Raw genomic sequence first — 26,017 nt, 5'->3', positions numbered from 1 at the left:
AGCCACTGGAATAGGCTGCCCAGGGAGGTGGTTGAGTCCCCATCCCTGGATGTGTTTAAGAAAAGGGTGGATGAACTACTTAGGGATATGGTTTAATGGAGGATTAGGGACGGTTGGACTGGGTGATCTCTAAGGTCTTTTCCAACCTAGAAATCTATGAAATCTATGAAATAACTAAGGCATTTAGGACCTTCACAACCTATTCTTTCAGTTGTCTCGGTGAACCATCACGTAATCGCTCTAAGGCTGGGGAGCTTGCTACGGGAATGCAGACACCTGATTCAGTGTCTCCAAATGCTGCCTTTATGTACATCAATCTATGCATCCTATGTTGAGTCCTTTACCAGACAACCCTTTAAAAAGGGTTATATTTAAAAATAACCAGTGGCTTAACTAGTTTTTTCTTTGTTTATAGGTACATAAAATGAAACCATATTGATATTATTATCCTGATCTTGCGCAAGAGATCTTTCAGGTTCCTATACATTTGAAGGAAGCTACATTTGTAAATGGAAGTAGTAGTTTCAGAAGTTACATGAATCTTGATAAACTTTATGAAAATTTTAAAAATATGTGTGAAGACTTTTTTCTAAATTAAAAGTCTTGGGGTGTTTATTTAAAAAAGCACCACTAAACAAACAAAAAACCCTCATTATTTCTTCTCTCATTCAGCAATGTTAAATTCCAGTGAAGTTGGTGGAGGTTTCAAAATTTGCATTGCTTTGTTTAAGGAGGGGCTTTTGTGTATTCCAAAAAAGACTAGTGTATAGTCTAACAATTAATTCTTCATATTTCTGATATCATGAAGGAATTCCCTGTATGATAACCCTGGAGTTAGACCTTGAATTGATTTGCTTATGTCAATTTCCAAAATGAAAAGACATTTATTTAGCATTATGTCAAATGATCTTTAACTGCTTTTTTGAGTTCATCTCATTGGAAGCTGATTTCTGGTCTAAGGTTGTTTGCTTATTTTAACTTCATAGTGTGACACTTTAATGTGGCATAAAAAAAAGCATTTTACAAAATAAGCATTGTTATACTTCATTTAGCTGTATATATGCTAGTCCATTTGCTACCTCATTCCAGATAGAAAACCAAGGATTAGTGTCTTTTTTGTACTGACCAGAAATTGTTTAAAAAGGCTGTTAAATATTGAATGCATACAAAATTCCTGTGTCAGACAATTACTGATAAGGCTGGTCACATCAAAATAGAACATGAAACTCATTTGCATTCTAAAAGATGTGATTCACAACTGGAGAGGGCAGAGCCTAGCGGTGTGAGCACTCTTACATGTTTTGATTTAATGAGATGAAGCACTTAATTTGTTGTTTGACAGTTATTATACACTATTACTTATGTTGCATATTGAATATAACACATGCAAATAGTTGTGGAAATAAATAAATGAACAGAGGGTTCCTGTGCACAGGAACCAGGCAAGCTCCAGCACACAGCTAGGCCAGCGATATTCAGTTCAGATCTTGCTCTTTTAGGCCTAACTAAAAATTGCCCATCTGTATCAACCTCGGGACTGGCTTTTGAGGGTAAAGGAAAGCTCAGTGAATGAAATACAACCGTTTTATTTAGGTCTTTAACTGATTTTGAAAATCCTGAAAGGTGCACTTGCAAATCAATGACTCAGTCAAATTTGCAGTTTGTTGTAAGTTGCCATGAATTATTTTGCATTTGTACTATAGCCCCATAAAAGATGCATTGTCTGGCTTTCCATCATGAGAGACAGGACAGGTTTGCCTACCACATAATAGTAAGTCAATCCCTCTTGTTAAACAGCTCTTGCACATTTGCCAGGCTGTCTAACTAGTTTCAGGTACTGAGAGCTCCCTGTCCAGCAGGTTGTGTGTCCTTTTCAATTCTGCTTTGTGAAGTTTTAACTCTAGTTGCTTGAAGTGATATTTGCTCTGATACTATAAAGACACTGTCCTTTTCCTTTCTTCTCTGAATTTGAAAACACACACTCGTCAGCTGAGCTTTGTGAGTCTTATATACACCCCATGCTCCCGTGCTTATATTCTTTCCTGTCTTGCCAATCTCCCTATGTAGTGTTGTTTCTTCACTCCTACTCATACGTTCACTCATACACCACAAGATATGCATGATGAGGATGAAAAACCAAACAGTTTGAAGGAAAGGTACGTTCCTTGAAATGACATTTTGAATAACAACTAGGTGTTGTTTGTCTTTTTCTCTCATAGAACTTCAGAATGCTTGTGAGCAGGTTGCTAACATTGCTTCCACTCTCTGTTGCTAACATTGCTTCCATTCTCTGTTGGATGAAAAGAAAGAAAACTTAGTGGTCCTAACCAAGACTAAATGATCAATACCTGTCACATCAAAGTTGAGAGTTACACAAGTTTCTTTCCTCCTGCGACCAGCAACGTTAGGTTTGATGACCAAGGCAATAAGCCTAACCAAGGCCTGATGACAACCAAGACTGTCATTAGTGTTGGTCAATCACAAGTATCTGTACTTGTATGTCTGTTCTTGGGACCAACATTGGCTGGCGAAAATAATCCCTCAATAATGAGCCTAGATTGTTAGAAGAATTGTATGCATCAGTGAAGACAAAGAGAAAGCAGAGCTTTAGTGAAAATCTGGGAGACAAAATAGAGGATTTAGATGAACTGTTAAGTTCAGCTTCATCGCAAGGTATCCAGGAGGGGATGATAGAAGAACAGGCTTTTAAATAGGAGGAAGAAGATTTAAAAAAGCTTTCAGCAGTGGGTGCCTATTTGTGGCCTCAAAAAATGGAGGAATATAGTCATCTTGAAGTAAAGAGAATAAAAATAATGGTGACTGAGAGATTGGGAAGTTTTTAAAATTATGTTAGATGTGTCCATATACCTTAGGCAATCCTCCTTGAAATTAAAATGTCTCTACGTTTTTGGTTGGGTTTTTTTTGTTTGTTTTGGTTTGTTTTTTTTAATTAATAACTGCTTTTAGAAAATAGTCCTACATGGCACAAACACATATTGCTGAATTTTCTCCAGTGTCTGATATATAGTCATTTCAGGTGGCATTTGACTTTTAATAGAAAAGGGACATTAAATTTTTTTTTCTCCCTTTATGTTTAATACAAACGTATATAAGGATGAATTTAAATCCGATCAGCATGTATGGCCTGTGGAAAGAAATGAAATTAGCTTACTGAATTTAATTTTTGTACCAGTTTTTATTTGAGTATAAGGAATTTTGAAGTACAGAATTATATAATTTTTTTAACTAGGCTTCGTTTTACTATTTCACCAGTATGCAGCAGACTGTCTTGCTCTCTAATCTATTAGATTGCAGATGTTAGGCTCCCTTCCACCTTCCTGGCAGGATGTTTTGTGTAAAATGAATTGCAGCTAGAAATTCTGGAGATTAATCAAGTCAAATGTGATTGCCTTGCTATTAAGTTATGTTACTGATGGAGGGAAAAAGCAGCAGTGTTTATAGTATGATTTATTTAGAGAAGTGGCAGAACTGCTTTTTTTCCTGAAAGGAAACATGAGTAAAGACAGGGAGTTCTTTGATTCATAATCAAAAAATTGTCCAGGTTAATTTGTAACTGTTCTAAAATAGTGAAAATTGTAAATTTGGTTAAAAGTTTAATCTTTATGTAGCATGCACTTATATATGAAACGAAGATGTATGTGGGGCTGAAGGCCTGATTTGGGAGTGCTTTAGACCAGAGATCCATAACTACTGTACGCTGAGAAACCTGAGCAAAGCCTTTAACCAAACCTGTTTGTGTTAAAGATCTTGAAGTTCCATGAGAAATTAGGAAGAGATTTCATTTCAGTTATAGCAAGCAGGAGACCAGGACTAGCTAATTGGTATAGGAGACTAGTTTCATGATGGGACAGGTAGCAACGCTACTTCTTGATTTCACTAAGAGAAGATGAGAAAGAAGAAGAGTAATCAAAAAGTTCAGAAAACCCTGATGAGAAACTTTGAAATGGAGATAAGATTGCTAAAATAGACTCCATGTTGATGGAGTTGAAACTTTAATAAATGTAATGATCACTTTTCAAAGAGTGTCAGCAGAGAACCAGCCTCCAGTGATTTGTGACTGCATCGCAAGATGAGATCTGCCTAGGTCCCTGAGTGCAGCCTACTGTCACTGCAATATATTGCTTGTTTTCTGTCTTCCACTGATGCTACTGGGAGTCAGTTGCAGAATATGTCTGTGCTGATGGTTAAGACACAATATTTTGCCAAAGTATTTGCATAGATTCCTCCTGTATTGTTGAAATTGTGTTTATTTTCCATATTGAGGCAAAGTGTGCCATCCCCTCTATTTGCATGCTGCTGTTTCTTTACTGTCAGTACCTCTGCAACTGTATTACATCCCAAACGCATTGGGGGAGAGAAAATTATATATATCTCTTATATCCATTTAAATTACTGGCAGAGGGGGCATAAGATAACTTTGTCTTTTGCTTTCCCCTTTGCTATGATCACAGTTGTCTTTACCCCCCGTGTGGGAGTTGTGTGATCTTTGGCATGCCTGCCTCCCTGGTAAGACTATCGAGGTGAAAACTGGCTGTGCTTTTGGTAGCTCTGCCTGTAGTTTGTGATGGATTGTTACAAGCTACCTTCTTTCGTGGAAATTTCTAGCAAGAAATATGTGATGGTACACAGAACTAATTAACCTCACTCATTACAGATAAGTGTTGATAGAAACAAAGTTACGATGCTGGCAGTTGTTAGATAAGTAAAACAATAATGGCACTATGGCCATAAAAACCCATCCTCCTCTAGATTCAGAAGTATTGGCAGAAGAGGTTGCTGATCCCATGCGGTCATTGCTGCCACCATCGCCACTCACGTACCCCGTGTGCTGGTGATGCATGCTGTGTACGCTGACCCACAGCAGAGTAGGTTGGTTGAACACTCCTTCAAGGCAAAATCACCCCGGTGAGATTAAACGTTTCTCCATCGTTGGCTGACTAACCTGACTAGTTTTGCTTGAAGTGAATTAAGGAATCCTTAAAAATCCTGAGGCAGATGACAGTAAGCATTTCGTAGCCACAATAACTTCTTCCACTGTTTGACTGGATCTAGTGAAGAATATCTGTTGCTTCAGAAGTACACAGGCTTAGTCTGGAAAAGTGCTGAGTAGCCTTGATACCTTGTGAACATACACACACGTGGTGATGCTGGCTTCCTGCTGCTGGCAGAGGATGCCAGGGTGGCAAGCAGCTGAAGCTTGCCTTGCACGGGGGAAGGGTTAGCAGCGCAGGGGGAGGAGACCTAGAGCAGAATAGGTTGATTACATTGTCTTTTTCAACAGACTCTATTTCTAACATTCATGTTGAGATAAAGTATTAACCATACTACTCCCGTGGTGCAATAAAAGGGATTTTACTATATCTAAACTAATAAGCTCTGTTTCTCCCTTTTGCCATCCTTTCCGGTTGTATTGCCTCATATGGCTGCTGCCTCACTGGATTAAAGTGATGTGCTTCTCGATGGTTGACTATCTTCCAAGGTCCTGTAGTATTTATCATGCTTATATTTCACAAGAAGGTTATCTTCTTATTTGTATGCTTTCCCCATCCTCTTCTGACCTGCAATACCATAATTCTCTGAGAATTCCAGAAATTAGTTTATTGACAAAGAAGTGGTAGTTTGTTAATGCCAGTCTGGGAATGTTAAGAGCCATGGAAGAAAATGAAACAACTGCTGCAAGTTTATACCTCATATCTGCTATGAAGGGCATTGTGTGAGCCATTTGTGGATTTTTAGGTAAAATAATCTATGTAATTATACCAGAGCAGATTCTTCACTGCTTATTCATGTTAGTGCTGCAGTGGATAATTCTGTTATGGGATTTCTCATTGAGCAAAGCTGAGCGACAGCATTAAAATTGTTTTGTTTACAGCTGGAGGCTTATTTGCAGATTATGGGAACTGAGCCTGTGATCTCAGTGAGCCCATACAAAGGTCACCACTGCTGGAACTAGTCAGCACGCTTGTCAGACTAACGGAGGCTGCTGGTTGAGGGGGTTGTGAGAAATGCACTATTAGTTATACTATGGTTGTGCAATTCTTTCTGGGTGGAAATAAAACACAGCAAGAGATGATGATCATTACCATGCGGTATTGCTGCTATTATATGTATAGCACTGTAAAGGAAAGAAAAAAAAATCCTCTGTCAAGGAGAAAGACCTTCCTTAAAATATTTATTTTACTGCAGGCTGATGGAATAAATTATGGCCATCATTTGTTTTCTTGCTTTTGCTCTAACTCTTTAGTATGCTTTGCTACAAGGTCAGGCAATCCGCATGGAGATGTAATGCACTGGAAACTTGCTTATGTGGAGAAGTTTCTAGCTGTGACATTAGCCAGACATTTTATTCATTGTTTCCAGAAGGTATTCCATTCAAAGAACCACATGAATAAAAGAGCAGATTCCAAAGCAAAAGTGATATTTTCTTGATCTCCTTACTGAGCACAATGATGCTCCTTCAGTTAAATTGATTGGCAAATGTTTGGCGAGACAGGAAGCTTCAGTCAATGCAGAGTTGAGCCCTGTATTTCTTAGGTTATATAGATACCACTTTAAATTCCATCCACCGTAGCCCGTTTCCTGTTAGGTGGGCAAAAAGGCCCAAGAATATATCCAAAACGCTCCGTATGGCAGTCTAGGAAAAAGGAAGCTTTACAATGATTTGGAATGTGAGAGAGTTCTGCTGCAACAGCATTCAAATAGCCCCGAGCATTTCTGTGGGCTACCAGCTGCCGTGGCAGATTACAGCTGAAAATTGCTTTTAATATTCCAAATTGTGCTGCTTCTTGGTTCAAAAAACTAAACAGTAGTGCAGGCCAAAGAATGGTGGATACTATTTCTCATGGGGCCAAATCTTTCAATTAATCTGTTTTGTAAACCACCAGCATAAAGTTAGAACGTAAACTTGAGTAGAAGTGAATAACTCTGTTTAGATATACTGTGATGGGTAACAGCTTTTCATCTTTTGTAAAAGGGAAGTAATTGACAGTTAACTATTGTCTATCAATTTGCAACATCATAAATAAGAATATGTGTTGCAAATTGCTGCATGAATTTATTTCTGTATAATAAAAATTATGCTTTTCCGGTAGTGATAAAATCTCAGAAAAGCTTTCAATGTACAGTAACTGAACTGGGAACTTTAATAATGCTAATATTAACTTAAAATAATAATTTCAGTAATAATATACCATTTAGTACTGCAGTGCTTGTCTGAAAGGACATTTCAGTTGGAATATTCAATTAGAAGCAAGCTAACAAGTGTTTCAGGATTTTTGCTAAACGCATAAGTAAAACCATGAAAGTGAGGCAGAGTATCTGAGGCATGAATCAAGCGGTAGTGAAATGTCAAGTGGAAGCCTTAGCAGCGGTGAGCAAGAACAGTGCTGATTTACCCCAACTGAGCACCCGAGCTGCCAAGTGTCATGGCTGTGACAGTCCGCTGGCAGTCCCCGGAGTCAAGGTCTGCAGCGAGATGGATGAGAATATCAACTAGCCCATTTAAAAGCAGACCTTCTATAAATAGTATCAGAGAGATTGGTTCAGATGGCAAGCCAACAAATTGCCTACTCCATCTGGAATCCTCTTTGTAAGTACATACATAGCAAGGGAAGGAGCCCTGGTAAAATACTGTTCTTCCAGCCCTGGGCATAAAAATCAGGCTGGTAGTCTGCTCCCATGGCTCTTGCAGGAGACTTCCAACATGATTTCTTAAAGCGAGAGTGAGTCCAGAAGGAAAATTAGATCACGGTTAAATTTTCTGCATTTACACTGATTTGCTTAAGCAGTGAGTCTGCTACTATCCCATATCCTTTTGGGTTTGAGAGAGAGGAAAAAAGGGGAAGAGACAAAGTAAACACACATAAACATGTCTTGGGTGAACTGAAAAGAGTGACCTCACTGATGGTGCTGTATGCAGATGTTCCACTGAAGAAGAGGAAGTGTTTTATTAGATTTTTCATGCTTTTATAAGTATGCAGATTAAACATTACTGCTCACTAGAGGGAAATATAATTTGTATTTACCCCATATACACCTAGATATAAGAGATTCCATCTTTTAATCTGTTACAATTATTTAAAGATTATCGTAGTAACACTATTGCCACAGCAAAAGGAAGACCAAGTTCTCAGCAGAACTCTGCTTGCTTTACCCTAGCATACTGTTGGATATAGCAAAGGCTACAACGTTATTTTTTTATTGATTTCCAAAAAGTAAATTATAGTCCACTGCTATCAGGTAATATTGAAAGCTGCTCTACGTTCCCAGTGAACAACATCAAAATACCTTGTTCTATATAATGGAAATCCCCCTTAGTACTATTTCTCATATTCAGAGTCATTATTATAGACTCCTTTCTCAGTTTACTGAGTTTTATGTGTACTCTGGCGCAGTGCCTCTCGACTCGCTATACACATTGTGCCACTTGTTACTCCCCAAGCAGTAGAAGGAGCAGCATGGTTTTCTGAAGTGCTCCAAGACCTGCCCTGAGAAGTAAAAAGCATCAGGAAGTCTAAATTATTTAGAGTTCTAAGTTTTACCTTTTCCTTTCTTCACTTCTGGAGATTAAATCAGCACTACAGCAGTAGCATTTCATTGTAGTGGAAGAGGAAATGGAAATTGTGTTGTTCCCACATCTTTACTGGAGTCACAAGCCAAATCCTGTCCTCTGGCACACGCGTTGCTCTAGCTGCTACTGCATTGCTCTCTGAAACTGTTCTTAGTTCATATTTGTGTTTTCATTTGTGCTGGGCTGCTTTGGAGTTACGAGTCAAAACCTCCGCCGGTAGAACTCCACAGAACTGTTTCCTGTGTGTGGAAATTTGGCTCAATGTGCTGCTCAGCTTGGTACCTACAGACACAGCTGGGCTCTGCAGGCCACTCTGTGTCTGGGACTCCTGTGTGCTACATGAAGGGGTGTCCAGGGATGCTCCTGGGCGCTGAGACTGCCTTGCCCGTGATCACCAATTGTTACTGTGAATCCCGGCGTAGTTCTGGGCCTGGCAAAAGGGCACCTTCTGCAGCAACTCCTGGGCACTGGTTAGGAGTTAGCACCAGCCCAAGTCCAGTCCCAGCAGGCAGTTTGAATGCAGCCACGCCATTTCAGAGGCTAGCAGAGCAGGATAGGATGGACCTGAGCTGCTCTGTGCTAATTGGCCTCCTAGCCAAAGAACAAGCACTGCGTTGTGGAGCTCAGCTGGGTAAACGTAGCCAGGTACTTCTGAATGAAACCCTGGGTTTCAGAGATGCTTTTCGTGTTACCGCGAGGACAGGCGTTCTGTCTAATGTCAACATAGAACCTAAGTTGAATTTTCATTCTCTGGTCAAAAGTGGTGAGTGAGCAAATCCAGGATTACAGCCAAATAGGATGTGTGACATGCTAAACATGAAATACTGTTCTCTGTTACTATATATGAACAGCTACCTCAATTTAGATACTCGTTTGCTTCGACCTGTTGTATTGCTGTATACAACTGTAACCTAACCCTTGCGGGCTTAGAGTGGAGCCATTCGCAGTGTAGAAACTGTAACATATGGAAAGAACATGTATTGCAGAAATAGAATAGTCACACTGGGAGTGGGAAAGTGTTATACAACTAAAATGTGGTAGTTGTCTGCTGCTTCCTAACCTGATGTTTTAAATGTGCTTTTTTTTTTTTTTTTTCCCCTCTTATCCTGTCTCATTTGTGATGCTTAATGCTAGCTAATTGAGTGCTTTGTTTTCTACTGGAGAGTGGTATTCCTGGAAGCAAACAGGCATGTTTTAACCTTTATTCCAGAAACCATTAAAATTAAAAAAAAAGTTGTAAAATTGGTCTGCACAGCCTCTCTTAAAGATACCGTATAATTAAGAATGAGAAAATAAGTTATTTTATTTTGTTTCATTAAAGTTCTCTAGAAACCAAAATCTGGAGAAATAATCAGACTCTCAAATTTGTCATTTCTATACTGACCTGGAACTATCAGGAGGCTGTATTCAGTCCTCTTTGAAAAAAGAGGGAAAACAGGCTTCATCTGTGGAAAATGTTCACCTCTAGAAAGGAAGAAAAAACCCAAACCCTGTCTCTTTTTCCCCTCCAGCAAGACAGCATGCTGTTATCTTTTTTAAGTTTTTAGCAGAACTGGCATGCATGCAGTGCTAGCTGAATCTACACTGGAAAAGATCGGTGTAACTTTTGTCCTAGAAGCTCGAGAGGCACAATCATGGAGCGGAGGAGGAGGAAGTTTGGAGGAAGGGTTGCATTTTCAAAAGAAGATAATGTTCCAAACACAAAGTAGGAGCCCAGGCTGCACTTGCAGAAAACGCCTGGGGAACTGCGGAGCTCTATCTTGGGGATAGCCCTGCACTGAGAGTAGGAACTAGCTAGTTTGGGGAAAAAAAGCTACAAAGGCAGAAGGCAGGAGGAGGAACTGGTTAACATGATTAAGCAACTGTTAAGATAGCACAGGATTACTTCTATTGCATCATGCAAAATAAGAACAAGAAAGAACATTTTGTATGTATTTCAGGGAAAGCTTCCTGTCAGTGACAGATGCCGAACTGCAGAGAGTCTCTCTGTTTTGCAATGTTGTGACCGAGATTTTCAGATGAATGCAGACAGGCAAAGAAAACAAGGCAAACAAAGGTCCTTGGTCCAGTGAGGGCTTGTGGTTTTTATGACACTGATCTGTTATTATTTTGGAATTATTGTAGGCAAAGTGGAAAATAATGTGTCTTGAAAAGTATCGTAATAAGGCGTACTGGCACTTTGTTCAGGAACTGGTTATTGCTGGTTTAGTAATATTTCATGCCTAATCAATTTTGCTATTTCTAAAATTTAAGTGATTCTGTTTACATAAGCTTGAACTGTAGAATTGACAGAAGAGACTGAGATTTAGAGAAATTTGGGGTATAGGAGAAGGGTCGTATCTGCTATGGAACTTAGCACTGAGAAAGGGCTAGGAAGTTATCCTGCCTTAACAAAAGGAAAATGGAAGGGAAGCCACAAACATTGTTTAAAATTTAGATACTTGCATCGATAAACATTTGACTGTTGACTAAGTCCTTGAGTCTTGAATAGCCAAGAGTGCACTGTACCAGTGATAGGTTTGGCACTGCCAAACTTATTATAGAAGTTGGTGCTTATAAACTTGCAATTCTGATGTTAGCATACACAGCTGAATTTTTGTCAGGCTCCTGACCCTGCCTGTAACTCTCATGAACCTTAGGAATTGCTCTATAGAAAAAACTCACTCCTTATTAGGTATCTCCTCTGGATGCCAATCACCAAAAACCTCCAAATCCACTATTAACTTTATTTTTTCTGCTGATGACTTAATTCTTTTGGATATCTGCCAGTCTCAGGTGAAATTCATCTGGGCATTTGCAGAGTTTCCTGTGAGTTAAAATCCTCAGGCATGGATAATTCATTTGCTCTCGCTAGAGAACTTGTATGCTTTTGCTAAGAGGAGAAATGCCTCATGATATGGTCTGTTATTGTGTTACTCATTCTGTTTCACATCAAAGCAATAATTTTTTAAATGGCATTTTATTCAATTTTCCACTTTAGTACAAAACACAAAGATTGAACGAGAGCAGATTAGGTATCAGGCATGTTTTCTGCAGCACTTACTGTGGCTAAGGAGAATCGGCAAATGAGTAACATTTTTTGCTATCTTAAAAATCCATTACCATCCAGTATAGCATAATGCAGTCAGAAACCTTTTCCTTTCTTCCTCTCTTCTCTCAGCTTCCCTTTTACTTTTCACATACACATTGTTAATGGAATGTGAGGGGTTTCTCTAGCACAAAATGAAAAGTTTATTCTTGTAGTTGTACAAAATATAACCTGTGACTAAGATGAGTTCTAGTGATTGAACACCCTCCTAGAGTCTGGGTTTACCTTTCTCTTGGTGAAATGAAATTTGATGTAGTGTTTGTGTGTTTTGAAACACTGTTGATCCTCTGATTTAATGAAATAGATGTTACTTTCTGTTGATCTCACCTGTGTGCCCTATTCACATATGGTATGTGTTTTCTGTTAGAATTAGACAGAAACATTTGGAAGGAGGACTTGGTGTAATGCAGCCCAGATCATGGACGCATTGCCTGTAATGCCTGCTTCAGCATAAATGAATAATTCTATTAACTCCGTTTCAAATGAAGCACATAATTTTGCTTTGAAGGATGAATTTCATTCCCTTGGTCCTTTTTTTAGCCATAATCTCTGTATAAGAAGAGATTAAAGGATTGGACTTTGGATAAAAACATCTTATGTCATAAGATATGTCCAAGTATAAGGTCCTACATGAGCAGCAGAATAGCTGGATTGCCATGGTGCTGCACCCAGGCTGTGACGACAGGCTAATTCTCCAATGCTCTGCATTACATTACTGCTTCCGGTGCCCCATGTGGTAAGAGCGCGTAACCCTCCGATGTGGATGCATTCTTGGAGTTAAAACCACATTGCATTGTGCCATGCAACAATCATACTTGTTTTTACCCATCTCAGGAAATCTCAAAATCATGTATGGTACAATTTGCTCTTAAAGGGAACCATTGCCCATCTCCTTCCTTCTCCTCCTCCTTAATGAACTTTTCTTGGCCTCTGTTGCCAAACATAGAAGTGGGAGAACTTTTATACGTGGAAAACATAAAGGCAAGGGCAACTATGGAATCAAATGCACTGCTGTTTAGCTGGAGGGAAGAAAAAATACCTGCCTTTGATTTCACAGTTGGTTCTGAATATAGTGAAGAGAAATGCAAAAACTGTTTTTTAAGTATCCAACCTTTAACCCTTTACTCTGAGTTGGAGAAAGACTGAGAAAAATGTTACTTTAAAATGAGAGGGAACAAAGAAACAAAGACGAAACTCCAAATTAGAACTGTTCAGCCTGATACAAAGGACCAGAAGACCAGCTGGCATAAATAAGCAGTTCTTCATTGGTGTAAATGGGACAGAATTAGAATTATTAGGATGCCGAAGAGGAAGGGATGGAACTGTGAGTACTATGTATACAGAGATAACAAACTTTGCGAATGGAAAAAGGAGTGAAAAGAGAAGAGAACCATCAATTTTAAGGCATGGTAATGAGCAATCCATTATGGTACAGAGTGTAAGTTGCTAAAAGTTGTGAGGATTAGTTCAGGTTTTGGCATAACAGATGTATTTTTCTGGATTGATTTCACTGAAGTGCTGCTAGAAAAGGCTTTGACTCGCCGAGTTTGAGGAAGTAGAAATATGGGGAAAGAGAGAGAGGGAGTTATTCTTTTGCTGGAGTGCAGTGTAAGCTGTAGGGAATTACTGTCATGAAAGAAGTGTTGCTTTTGGGTAGGGAAATGTTGGTTATGTTCTTAAGGAGTTTTCTGTTGTTTCACAAAGAAAATGCTTTTACAACTATTTGATATTCAGCACGGGAAGGATGTGAAAGTAAGGCCCACTGGTTTAAACAAATAATCAGAACTCTATTCTTGACTTCTAATGCTGAAGCAGACTCAAGAATAATGTTAATTTTGGTTACTAGGTGCTTGTTCATCAACTTAAGATACATGCACTATTCGTAAAGCAAATAGGATGGAAAAAAGAGTGTTGTCCTCTAGTATTCTTATTCTTTCATTTTTTCTTGTCCTAGATTATAAGGTCTACTTATTTTATGTGAAGGATTGATTACATTAAATTTAGTTTTGTGACCTGGTGATGTTTCAATTTTTTTCATCCACAGGTTTCATTGTGATCTCTTTTTACGCTATACTCTAGCAACAATTTTTAGATTGCTGTGAATTAGATTAAGTGAACTGTAGTCATACCTTTAGCATCCTTAACTCTTTAACTACAGCTGTTCTGATTTCATATGGCTGAGGTGACCAAAAACCCTGTGACACTGAGCAATTCTTTATGACTAAACATGTGTTTGAATTTGTTGCTTATCTTACCTGAATGTTTTTCTTTGGATGTCAAGATTCACTGTTCTTGCAAGCAAGTATATTTGGGCTTTTTTTGAGATATTGAAGTTGAGTAAGAGCTTGTCCTGAAGAAGATCCTGAGCAGTAGTTTTATGGTTTCAGAGCAATAGCATTTAAAGAGAGGTCTAAAGTGTCAAAAATAAATTTCATATTTACAAACCTTTCATAAACCTATATGTGGTAGAGAAGTGAACAATTCTATAGCTACGTTTCACAAAATCAGAGTGAAAACTTATGTCAAATTCTAGCTTTACAAAAAAAATACTTCAAGTGGAAGTTATGTGGCAAACAAAAGGGAGGGAAGAAAGAATCATAGAATGGTTAGGGTTGGAAGGGACCTCAAAGGTCATCTAGTTCCAACTCCCCTGCCATGGGCAGGGAAACCCTCCACTACACCAGGTTGCCCAAAGCCTCATCCAACCTGGCCCAGAACACTGCCAGGGATGGGGCATCCACAACTTCTCTGGGAAACCTGTTCAAGTGCCTCACCACCCTCTGAGGGAAACATTTCTTCCTTATATCTAATCTAAATCTGCCCTCTTTCAGTTTAAAGCCATTGCCCCTTGTTCTATCACTACACACCCTTGTAAAAAGTCCCTCTCCTGCTTTCCTGTAGGCCCCCTTTAAGTACTGGAAAGCTGCAATAACATCACCCCGAAGCCTTCTCTTCTCCAGGTTGAACAACCCTCTCAGCCTGTCTTCATAGCAGAGGTGCTCCAGCCCTCGGATCATCTTTGTGGCCCTCCTCTGGACCCGCTCCATCAGCTCCATGTCCTTCTTGTGTAGGGGACTCCAGAGCTGAATGCAGTATTCCAGGTGGGGTCTCATGAGAGCAGAGTAGAGGGACAGAATCACTTCCCTCGACCTGCTGGCCACGCTCCTTCTGATACAGCCCAGGATACGATTTGCCTTCTGGACTGCCAGCGCACATTGCCGGCTCATGTTGAGCTTCTCATCCACCAGCACTCCCAAGTCCTTTTCCTCAGGGCTGCTCTCAACCCATTCTCCGCCCAGCCTGGACTTGTGCTTGGGATTGCCCCAACTCATGTGCAGGACCTTGCTGCAATAATAATAATAGGAATAATGCTAAAGACATTACTTAAGGCAAAATATATAACAGATAAAGAGGATTAATATAGAAAATGCCATGATAAGTACTTGATGATTATTTTTTTTAATGTTATTCAAATTGACTTAAGGTTATTACGTTAGTTTTCCCAAAGCTATTAATAAATTTAGTCAGCTTCTGTAAGCTTGATCCATGAAATGAAAGACAGCGACTATAATACTCTTACGTTCAAAAATACATAACTTCATGGTTTGCCCAAGCAGCTGATGAAATGAGTTCAGTTCCTTCATGCAGGATCCTGGGGGAAAGGGATTAGACCCATCTATTTTGACAGTCTTAGGATGTAGTTACACTGCCAGTTCAAGCCAACGTAAGACGCTCCTACCAAAAGAGGTGACTCTAACCTTCTTCCGTTAGATTTAGGGTCTAATTAAGTGTGATTTCAGAGGTATTAAAAACACCTTGCCATAAAAACACACACCTTTTCCATAAAAATTGCAGTTCCATTATCTTATGGACACTGTTTGATATCCTCTTGAATTGCAATTATACTTACATCTTCATCGCTTTTGGACAAGATTTCAACTTCCTTTTGCAATTCAAGCAGTATGCAGCTGTGTTTCACAACTCATGTTACTGCATGAAATAATTAAATGAAAATGCATGTTGATTAGAATTTGACTTTTCTCTCCATAATTTACAAATATATTCAAAATTGCTTTCCCTGAGGAAAGACACATACTATGTGAGAGATAACATGAGTTTCTATGGAGTCTTTTTCTGAGCTCAAGAGGAGAAACAACACAGGATCAGCTTGCTAAAATTCCCTTAGTAATGCTTGTTTAACATCTATCTTCATCTAAAAAAGTTTGCTTTAAAAAAAAAGTACAGGAAGAAGTCTTAGCTTCCCATTGGAAGCTGTATAGTAACAGATGAATCCTAAAGAAATTAAGTTCACAGAGAATATAAGAAGGGTAGGAAACAGTAATGAGAGGTGAATGTATGTTAAATTACTTCCCTCATCACGCTTGAGAGTAAATGTTCAATTTTTGCAGTTCGTCCATCTTAGAATTCATCAATGTGTTTGAACTTGGGCAATTTAAATCTGTGTATATGTTAGCTCGGTTTAGCTGCTGCGTTTCTTGGGCCTACACCTCCCTCAGCTTCGTGTCCTATCTGGGTGATCTTCTGCCTTCAAGACCATCCAGCTCTGTCTGTCATCACTGGCAACCAAGGTCAATGGGGCAGCAGCCCACTCTGTCTCCCATAGTGTGTTACATTCTCAGCATTGTTTCTGGAGGGCCATTGAAGATGAGGGACTGCCAGGTCTGACCCATTCCAGAATTTAACTTTTCCCTGGGAAGCAGGGAAGCCTGGTCTCTCTTGGGCTCTGAAAACAGTGGGAGGCTCCCCCTTGGCTGTGTCCTGGAGGGAGAAGGAACTCTCCTGCTCGCCCCGCCAGCCCTGCTGGCCCAGCGGCTCCTGTTCACCACTTCCCTTGAGCTGCTGGCACCCAGCAGCGCTGTGGATGGTGAAGGGGGTTGAATAATTCTGCCTGGATGTTTGCTACAGTCTGCCTGGATGTTCTGGTTCTTCCATTACTAACGTGCACAGTGGATTTTCCTGTAGTTATGTAAAACCGCTTTTGTAATTTGAGCTGTTTTCTCTACCTGAGTATCAGTGAGAAAATCGAGTAAAACTCACAGCTTTCTAAGACATCTTTCCTTCAGCCATTATGTTATCTTTGTTTCCTGTTACACTTGGCTTTTTATGAATTCATTAGGTTTAAGCATTAAACTACATTAAGGGAGTCAGGAAATTTCTCTGTCAGCAGGTCTCTTTTAATAGGAAAATAAACCCAAGATATTTAACAGAACTCCTGGTACACCAGAAGTAGAGTCTTAGTTACCTTTTTTATTTTTTTGAAGGCTCGTGCCTGTGGCATTGCATCCTTCAGTGCTGGTAGAGAAAGAGTAGGTTTAGCAGAGTACATCCTGTTTCTCCACTTACAGTTAAAGGTGGTCAGAAATTTTAGATCACTGAGCTTCAAAGAGTTTTGTCTGAAACAAACCAAACTTTTACGACATTCGCCAAGCCTCCAGCCTGAAGGAAGCTGCAGGTATTCCTGCTGTCATCACTGAAACCGGCAAGAGCACCATTTTCCCTGAATAGCTGCAACACCCATAATTTCCTCTTCACTAGAAATTCCTGTTTTTCTTGGGTTTATTCCATAGCGAGCCAAATCAAATGAACAAATATTTCCAGCAAACTAGAAATCCGTGTACTCAGCACAAAGGACAGATTGGTATTGCCTGTATTGCCTTGTCAGACAGTCCTGTGTTTACAGAACAACATGTGTGAAACCAAAGAGGTGGGTTAGATTTCCGAGAGGAAAGCTACACTACACACGCTGCTTAGCATCAGGTGGAAACACCCAGCAACACCAGTGTCATCGCTACCATGTCATCAGAAGATTGTGATTTCTACCCTTCCTCTCAGTGCCTTGTTTGTGCCAATTCCTTAAGTGGCCACTCAAGAGACATTTCATGGAAGTCCTTCCTAATTAATGAGGAAATGTTCAGAGCTGTGACTTTCCTGTCTATGCTTGTTGTGTTGACCAGATATGGGCACATGCTCATGTTTGTGTTCATTACTTCAAAACCATGATCTTGAACGTGCTGCCTCATTCACCGTCTGTGGCAAGGCTGGGAAGCATATGGTCTGGTAGCTGATTATAGCTTGTTATTTGCTTTATTATGGACTGTGGACTCACTGTCTTTGCCGGGTGGAGGGGGGATGGTATTTCTCTAATGCTGTGGTTCTGTTTATACATGACCTACCAAATTTATCTGAACGTCTTTAGTAAAGAAAATGTTCAGCAGATTGGTCTGATGCATAGGACATTGCAGTTCGGTGTGTAGGTGTGGGAACCTCATCCGATTCTCACGGAAGTCATAGAATCATAGAATGGTTTGGGTTGGAAGGGACCTTAAAGATCATCTAGTCCTACCCCCCCTGCCATGGGCAGTCAATGAGATTTAATTTAATTTTGAACCAGAATCTGCAGACATAAGGATTTGGTGCAGCAAAAACTAGATGTTTCTGCAGGCTGCAGCTGGGCATGGCAGCCTTGCAGTAGTTCACATCTGCGTGGACATTGTGAGTATAAACAATGTCTTCACTCTTAGGTCTTTTCCTGATAACATAGAGATAGTGAACCATGATAAAGGCACAAACACTGATATTGCAAACTGTATGCGTTCACACACTGAAATTTGTCTGGCATTTGTTTTATTGGCCATTCCTTGTTTTCTTTAACCCCATCACATGCAGAAATAATTGATAGTCATCTGCTGAAGGTTTCTTAGTCCATCAATAGTTAGCATAGTTGTCTCGTTCCTTTCAGTCCTACTATATTGCATACCAGCAAAGCTTTTTGCCCCTGTATGGAGGAGTTAATAATCAATTATCTTATAGTGAGAGATTATTATGAGTTGGGGCCACTGCGGATACACCATAGAAAGGGAGTCTTGGGGTGAAAGCTTTGAGTGTTCGCAGCAGTGACTTGGCTCGCCCTCTTGGTGTCAGTGAGAGGCACAGCATAAATAGAAGAAGAAATACAAGCTTTCCATTTAATGATTAGTTTTGGAAATATTGTCTGATCCCTTGTGGGTTTTTTGTTTCTAGGTTTTGTAAAAACAGTATTAGAAAAACTGATGAACCGAAGGGTAGGTGGAGGCACGTCTGTAACCACAACCCTCCCCACGGTGCAGACTGTAACCTCTGCTTCCAGAGTATGGACTTCCCAGCTGGTCTCAGTCACCTATTCAAAATACCAAGGATCTCCTTTATAATTTGCCCCATGCTGGCATTATTTTGTTGTACTGAGAGATTGTTGGAAGGAAGAACGACTGGTCTGTCATGCTGTTCCAGAGCGGGATGCTCATATTAACAGCTAGTAGGGGGACTGCATCTGAAAATGAAGAGTTGTGTTTACCTCTCCCTCTCCCTCTTGAATCCCCATATGAATTATGTTTTAGCAGTGAAAGCACTCCCGGGTTGTGCAGTCCACTAGGAAGACTAGTAAAAATCTTCTATAACTGTAATCTATATGTGCTGGCAAACTCGAATAAATGTACATATGCGAAAAGAACAAATTTAGATAATTGAAGAGTACAAAGCTTTGTGCTGAGAGCATACAATAGCATCTCTTTCACCAGATGCGCGTGACTGAGCAGCTTCTTATTACTGGCTGCAGAACACTAACTCCAGAAGAGGACATTAAAAGTATGGCCTTTAAATATAGATGGAGGGAAACAGTTATTTACCGGGTGCAAGAAATTGCAAAGTGGCAAATTACGTGGCCGGTGGAAATGGCACAATAAAATCTGCTTTTCCCGGATTGCGTTCTTCATAAAAGGAGGGTGCTGTAGTGGGCTATATAGTTGATTGGGAAAATGATTCATGGAAAAGTAGCATTTAAAAAAACATGTGATGAGGGATGAGAATCCTCACTATGTAGATGGTTATTTCGTTGTATGTGTTTGTTCGTGTGAACTCTTAAAAGCCTGGAGATGCCAGCTTCTTGCTTTTATCAGCAGACATCTAAGATAGACTGCTGGAACTCACACTGCTTCAATGTCAGACCTTTAAGTTAGAAGACAGAGTCCCTCCCTGTCTCTCTTCTATGCTTTTTCTGAGTTTTACACTTTGTTTAGAAAAAAATTTCTAACCTGCACTTGGAGTATTTTAGTCATTTTTCCTGTGAGAAACTCTTGAATTACAAGCAATGAATAACTAGATAGAAGATTTTACATTTATTAAGCAAAATCACAAAACAAGGGCAGCCAAATTTAAGAATGCTGCTAAAATATAAATTCATTGTGTGCCATGTTCTTAATCTTTGCCCAGATGGCACAGGTGATTGCTGGCCAGAAGAAATTAAATTTGCATGCTTGCTTCTCTAAGATGAGTGGGTGCTCATAGTGTCAGCCCATGGCTTTTCCTGGAGCGTTGCAATAAAGACGAGCTGTGAAATATTTTTGATCTGATACACTGTCTACATCTTCATGAAACACTCTGGATTCAGAGCTTGAGAAGGGGGAAATTACTTTGTACAATCATCAAGAGGCAGCTAATGACTTAAAATCCAGCTCAGACAGAGGCTCCTGATGCAGTTACAGCTACTGTCTTTCCGTGGCAATGAATTCCTTCTCTTGTCTGTTGCGACGCGTAGGTGAGAAACGTGCCGCAGAGCCAGACGATGCAGAGCTGGTGAGCCTCAGCAGAAGGCTGGTGGAGAACGCGGTGCTGAAGGCTGTGCAGCAATATTTGGAAGAAACGCAAAGCAAAACCAGACAGACTGACGGAAGCCCTGTGAAATCTGAAGAAGCAGCGAGCAGCAGTAAGAATGAGAGCGACAACGATAACAGCAAGTGAGCACTGTGCAAAAAGCCCGGGAGCAAACATCCCACCGACAATAGCCACAAAAACATGTTCCAGCTCCCCGCGGAAATTTGCCAAGTGGTGCTGGGTGACAGGCACTCTGCTTTGTGAGTCTCTTATCAAAAGTTTGTTCTGAATCGAAGGACACTGTCTACCAGTTTAATAAGTGCTTGCACTGCTGAAAACCTGTTGGATGCTGGGAGGGATGGACGGTGGAAAAAAGACAAGAATGGTGAAGCAGGTGACTCCAGTCTTCACTGGCTCTTGATACCAAGAGTCCCTTCCTTGCTTTTGGAGAGAAACTGAACCCTTTGTGTTTGCCTTTCGGATTGTCAGGAGCAGCCATGGAAGAGGCCTTGCCATAAGTGGAAGCGATGCCCTCTGCCCGAGGGCTTGGCACTGCCGCAGAGGTGCTTGCTCCATGTGAGAGCACATGCTGTTTCCTAGTCAACAGCGGTCAATCCCAAGCTAAAAATTGCCACTACAGATATTCACCGCAGATACTGTTACACAGTATGTAGTATGGCAGGAGTTTCTCTTAAATGTGACGCTGTACTGTTCTTTACTTTTCGGTAGCATTTGTTGATGTAAATTATATTTTTTTGACAAAGTACCTTTTTATAAAAATATCAATATGGGCTAAAGGCTGAGCACTTAATACCGTCCAAACCAGATGCCATCTCTTTATCTCCATAAAGTAATGATTCTAAATGACATTAGTTGTTATAAAAAGTATGATATTGTTCTTTTCCTCTAGGAAAGAGCCATGAAGCAGACTTAGTAAAGGAAGCTTTGCACAGAGAAACACAGGCCCTGTTATCCAGACTGAATCAGATAAAGGAGCTGTTATCCAGTCCTGAGATCCGCACAAAAATTAGCAAAGAACTGTTTGAAGACAGGCACAACTCTAACAGTGAATGGAAAAGTTGTATTTGACTCTGCATCTCCAAATGCATGACTGTAAATTTCCATGATGTAAAATCTCATTGGGTTGGTTAAAGACAAAAAGTATTTCTTCAAGAAATTTTCCTTTCTGTTTCTTTTTTACTGAAAATACGAATGGGTGCAAATGGCGCGTGAGGAGTCATGCTGAAATACTTGCACAGAAGGAGTATATTTCATTATGATGAAGTACAGCCGCTCCTCAGCACAGCTTTGAAAAATGCTTGGATGTGCAGGTATATGTCATGACTCCAAAGTGGAAAATTACTGGTTTCAAATAAAACTGAGCAAACACTGTGCCCTTCCTTTATCGTTGCAAATAATTCAGATTTTTCTCATAGATCTCTTCCCTAGCAATGATGTACAAATATTTAAAAATCGATGCTTTTAAATACTTTGAAATGTATATTTGAAAAAAACCTCTTAATTATCTGCCTTTTGTATATGTATTGGCATTTTGGGTTAGCACTGTCTAGTTTTGGATTTTTTTTAAACAGCACTTGAATACTTGTATAGATGCTGACATGTTTCTGCTGATGTTTACACTAATGCAAGAATGTTTTAAATTTCAGGATGAAATTCAGGCTTCACTGATCTTAATGGCAGACTCTCATTGGCTTTAATGGAGTGAGGATGCTGCAATTAAGATTTCTCATGAAAATAGTAATATTCCTTGGGATAATATTTGCCTTTTTACTTTTGTAGAACAGTGGTTTTGTCTTTTAGTTTTGATGTTTCCTTCATCTCTACCTTCTGCTGCCTGAGGCGGAGTGTCAGTTTGCTCTGATTGTTCCCTCCACACACCTGCAAGATTCACTGAAGCTTTCAATGTACAACAATGCAGGACTAGGTCCAATATTTGCATTTTTTTATAAACACTGTTTAAAATTGTCTGTGATCATAAAAGCTACATAATACATGTTGTGATTGGTATCAGAATTGTGTGCATATTCTTCAGTGGTCTCAAGCACTGGTCATTTATCTCATGCATCAGAGCTTTTTTTTTTCCTGATTTGATATATAACAGTATATTCTGACATGTGCCTCATATGTGCCATGTTCACAATAAAGTAGTTTTTCATTTGCACTCTATGTACGTTTTCACCCGTCTCTAAATGGACTTCAATAAAATGAAGTGACTTGCAAGTAACAGGATTGACGGAATCGGTGCTTGTATGAATCACACCATGAAGTCGACTATGGGTGTTGTGCCAAGATGCTGATCTAGAGATTGGGTGCTGAAATAATTTGAAGAAATTCATGCACATAAGCTAGCCCCAGGTTATTATTGTTTTAAATGGCAAAACTTTGAAATTCTAGGGACTAATTTATATTCTGGGCAGTGTGGATTTAGAAGGAAGTACTGGTACAACTTCCTAGAGATCCATATCCACTCTTCGACATAAAAAATTGAGTTTGAGTTTAATAAGTAGTCTCAAATTTGCTCTAGAATAATAATAAAAAATAAATCTGAATCTGCAGATAAAAAAAACCCCAAAGTTTCACAAGTGGATACAGCCCTGCACATTGACTCTCTGAGCCTAGCTTGTTCCTTTATTCCATAGGCTGAGGAGAGAACTTTCTCTCCTCCTTCTCAGGAGAAAAGTTTCTTTGTCATATCAAATGTTACTGGGTACTAGTTCATTCAGAGATAGCTATTCATATGGTATCAAGCAACTTAAATCCAACTTGCAGGTGACAACACAAAACCAGACAATCGGCTACGAAAGCAGGAAAACAATTTATTGTATTCTAGCTGAATCTCAGGCTGTCGCCTCCCTTTCCTCCACGCGAGTCATTACCATGATTAAGTGCCTTTCTGTATTGCTTAGCTTGTAACAGTCATTGTTCTCAAGTTTCAAGTAAAACTGTAGAAATTAATCACTGAATTTATGTCCGGATGCTCTGATAGGTGAGCAGGTTGTTAGAGACTCTGCTCATTCATGGTTCTTATGAATGGCATCAAGAATAGCAGCTTTGAAGAAATAAAGTATAGGGGATTTAATGGCCTGAACGTAGGCAGCTGGTTGTTTGAGGTGCCCTAGAGTGGGCCTGGCATGGGTCTGGCAAATACAACACAAGCCCTACAGGAGACGTGCGTTCTTCTGGATCAGGAACTGTGGGCTAGAGGATACCTCAGAGACTCTAAAAAGACACTAAATACCTATGTTTGAGCAACTAAACCCCATCTTTGGTTATCAGTTGTTTTGACTCATGAAAGTCAATAAGGTTTTTGTTTGTAAACCATTTACATTCTTTTCAAATGCTGACCATAGCCTTTGGTTTTGGTTTTGACAAGACACCACTATTAATTTACTCAAAATTGAAAACAAAATAGGGTGAAAAAAAATCCTGCATCTGGATTCGTTCTCTTATGACAACCCTTCTTGCTTTCTCTGGTCGTCTTTATTATTTTTTTTTTCCACTGGTAGTGAAGGCTGGTTGCCAAATTAAAGCATAAATGTCTTGTACAGAGCTGAGAGATGAGCACTGAAGAACACAGATACGCAGAGACTGAACCCAATATAGGCAGGTGTGAAACTGTGAACCACACACACCAGAACAAATATGTTGCCTTCCTCATACTCATAAGTCATTTTCAGACAACAATTCTGGTTTTTAATTAAGCGCTTCTTTTGGGGAATGTCTTGAGGTAGTGATGCACAGGTTATTTCAGGGAAGTGTTGGCATTTCAAAACAGATGGTGCAAGCTTGCCTGTGTTTTGTTTTCAGTTCCACCTTCTAGCTTGCTCATGCTCAAGAATATTTCTACCCTGCTGATTGTAGAGATGTCTGTGATAGGTTTAAAAGCAGTACCTCAAGGTTTAAAAGCAGTACCTCAGCTTCCAGGACTAGGCTACCTAAGAAGTCTTTGGACTGCCATGACCCACTGAGAAACTGTTCCTGACATCTGCGCTTGGTCTGGGCGAGGAGCACAACAATTGCAGAAGACATATGTTTGGTACCTGAGCGGCCCTTGCCATAAATTGTCTGCACTGTTGAGCTGTGCATCGGAGGTGTGTAAGAGTTGACAGAGTAACCAGAGAGATCTGTAAATCCATGTAAGTCCTCACCAACAGACAGCAGTTCTCTGACATAGGAGGAAAGACTGTTGCAGAAACCGATGTCTCCAAGCATGGGCGAACGTGGCACAGGATGCTCAGTCTGATAGCTAGACAGTAATGCGGCAGATGAATGTGCATTAAGATCTTTGTGAAAAGGAAACTAAAGAGTTTCTGTGTTGACTGAAGGCCATATAGATCTAAAAAGGATTGGAGCTTAAGGTCAGATTCAGACACTATGTCTGGACATAGAGATATCGGGACCCACTGTGGGTAATGCTCTACTAACGGTCCTACTGAAGTAAGTGTGATGCTTTAAGTGGTAAAATACTACTTCATGGTAAGGTTATATAATCTGGAAGTTAGGATTCGAGAGGCTTCATGTTCTATATTTATATAAGTTTCTGATTATAACCATGCACGCTTTTGTGCGTGCTATTTTAGCCTGAAGGCCATGTGCGTATGTCATGGATCAAAACATGTCAGCCGTGCTTCATTCTGGTGACAAGAATGATTCTGTTTCATTTTTATGTCAGTCTAGACGTGACTCATATATTCGTCTTAGAACTCTGATTTTGTAAAAGTTTTGAGAGATATCTTACACATTCATGTAGTTGGCAACCCGGAAAAATAGAAAAGCAAAGCCACTGCGCTCAGTAGAGCCTGTAAGCTGAAGTTCAGAAAAAACACGTTTACTTTTTAAATTCAGTTATGTCTGAGAATATGCTCATAAAATGAAGTGTAAACTGAAGGTTTTTCACTGCAGATTAAATATTACATGCAGAGCCAGCTGCAGCCTCATGGAAGCCAGGAGGGAATCTGGTTGCCCCAGGTGGAGCCTGGTAGCGGAGACCTGAGGGTTGCTTCACTTTGCTTCTAGCCTGGGACTTTGTTCTGCACGATCTTTTTCAAAGTGGTCTTTTAAGTGTGAATGCCCTCTGCCTCTGTTCAGCTGTCAATGACATATTGTCTCGGCCTGAGAAAAGGAGGGACTGAATGGATGCTGTGGCTTTCAGCTGTTTCCATCTCTTTGGAGGAGGGGGGAAGTTGTCGCTGTAATCCCAAAGAGGTTGATGGCTTTGCAGAGACACTTCTGGTCTCGCTCGAACTGCCAGAGGTCAGAGGAGGGACTTCGCTGAAGTCTTCATCTGGAGATGACTACTGTCTGATCCTGAGGCAGCGGAGATGGCCCAAAACCACCCAACAAAAGCAGTTGCTGAAGGATGAGATGATGAAGATGGCCCAAAACCACTCCTCCAGAACCGAGACAGTGAATGGGTCAGCTGCATGATTGGTGAGCTGCTGGAAAAAGTAAATGTTGTTTTAGCTTTATGAAAATTGTTCTAAGTCATGGTCGTGTAGTAATTTAATTTGTGAAAACCTTTTGGAATTTTGATTTTTCTGTAAGTTTTCACATGGTGATAAGGGGTAATCTCTGAAACTGATGAAGGTTCGTTTGCTTTCAAAGAGCTCATTAGTGCCGTACCACAATGTTCTATAGAAATGCTTTGCACTTTTTGTTTCAGTTAAACAAAA

At 40.0% G+C, this 26,017-nt stretch overlaps 1 protein-coding gene across 1 annotated transcript in view; it reads left to right on the top strand.

Moving 5' to 3' along the window:
• The window catches only part of AKAP7 (A-kinase anchoring protein 7), a 97,391-nt gene extending 76,920 nt beyond the window's left edge, over nucleotides 1-20,471 (top strand). Inside the window, exon 8 of the mRNA XM_086632079.1 lies at nucleotides 20,269-20,471. Coding sequence (XP_086488205.1) covers nucleotides 20,269-20,471 — 203 coding nt within the window. The remainder of the gene's footprint in view (nucleotides 1-20,268) is intronic.
• The last annotated feature ends 5,546 nt before the right edge of the window (nucleotides 20,472-26,017 follow it).

The sequence above is a fragment of the Tauraco erythrolophus genome, chromosome 2 (genome assembly GCF_009769465.1).
Source record: "Tauraco erythrolophus isolate bTauEry1 chromosome 2, bTauEry1.pri, whole genome shotgun sequence".
Taxonomy (NCBI): Eukaryota; Metazoa; Chordata; class Aves; order Musophagiformes; family Musophagidae; genus Tauraco; species Tauraco erythrolophus.
Note: the sequence above shows the minus strand (reverse complement) of the source record. Positions and strands in the feature narration are given on the sequence as shown.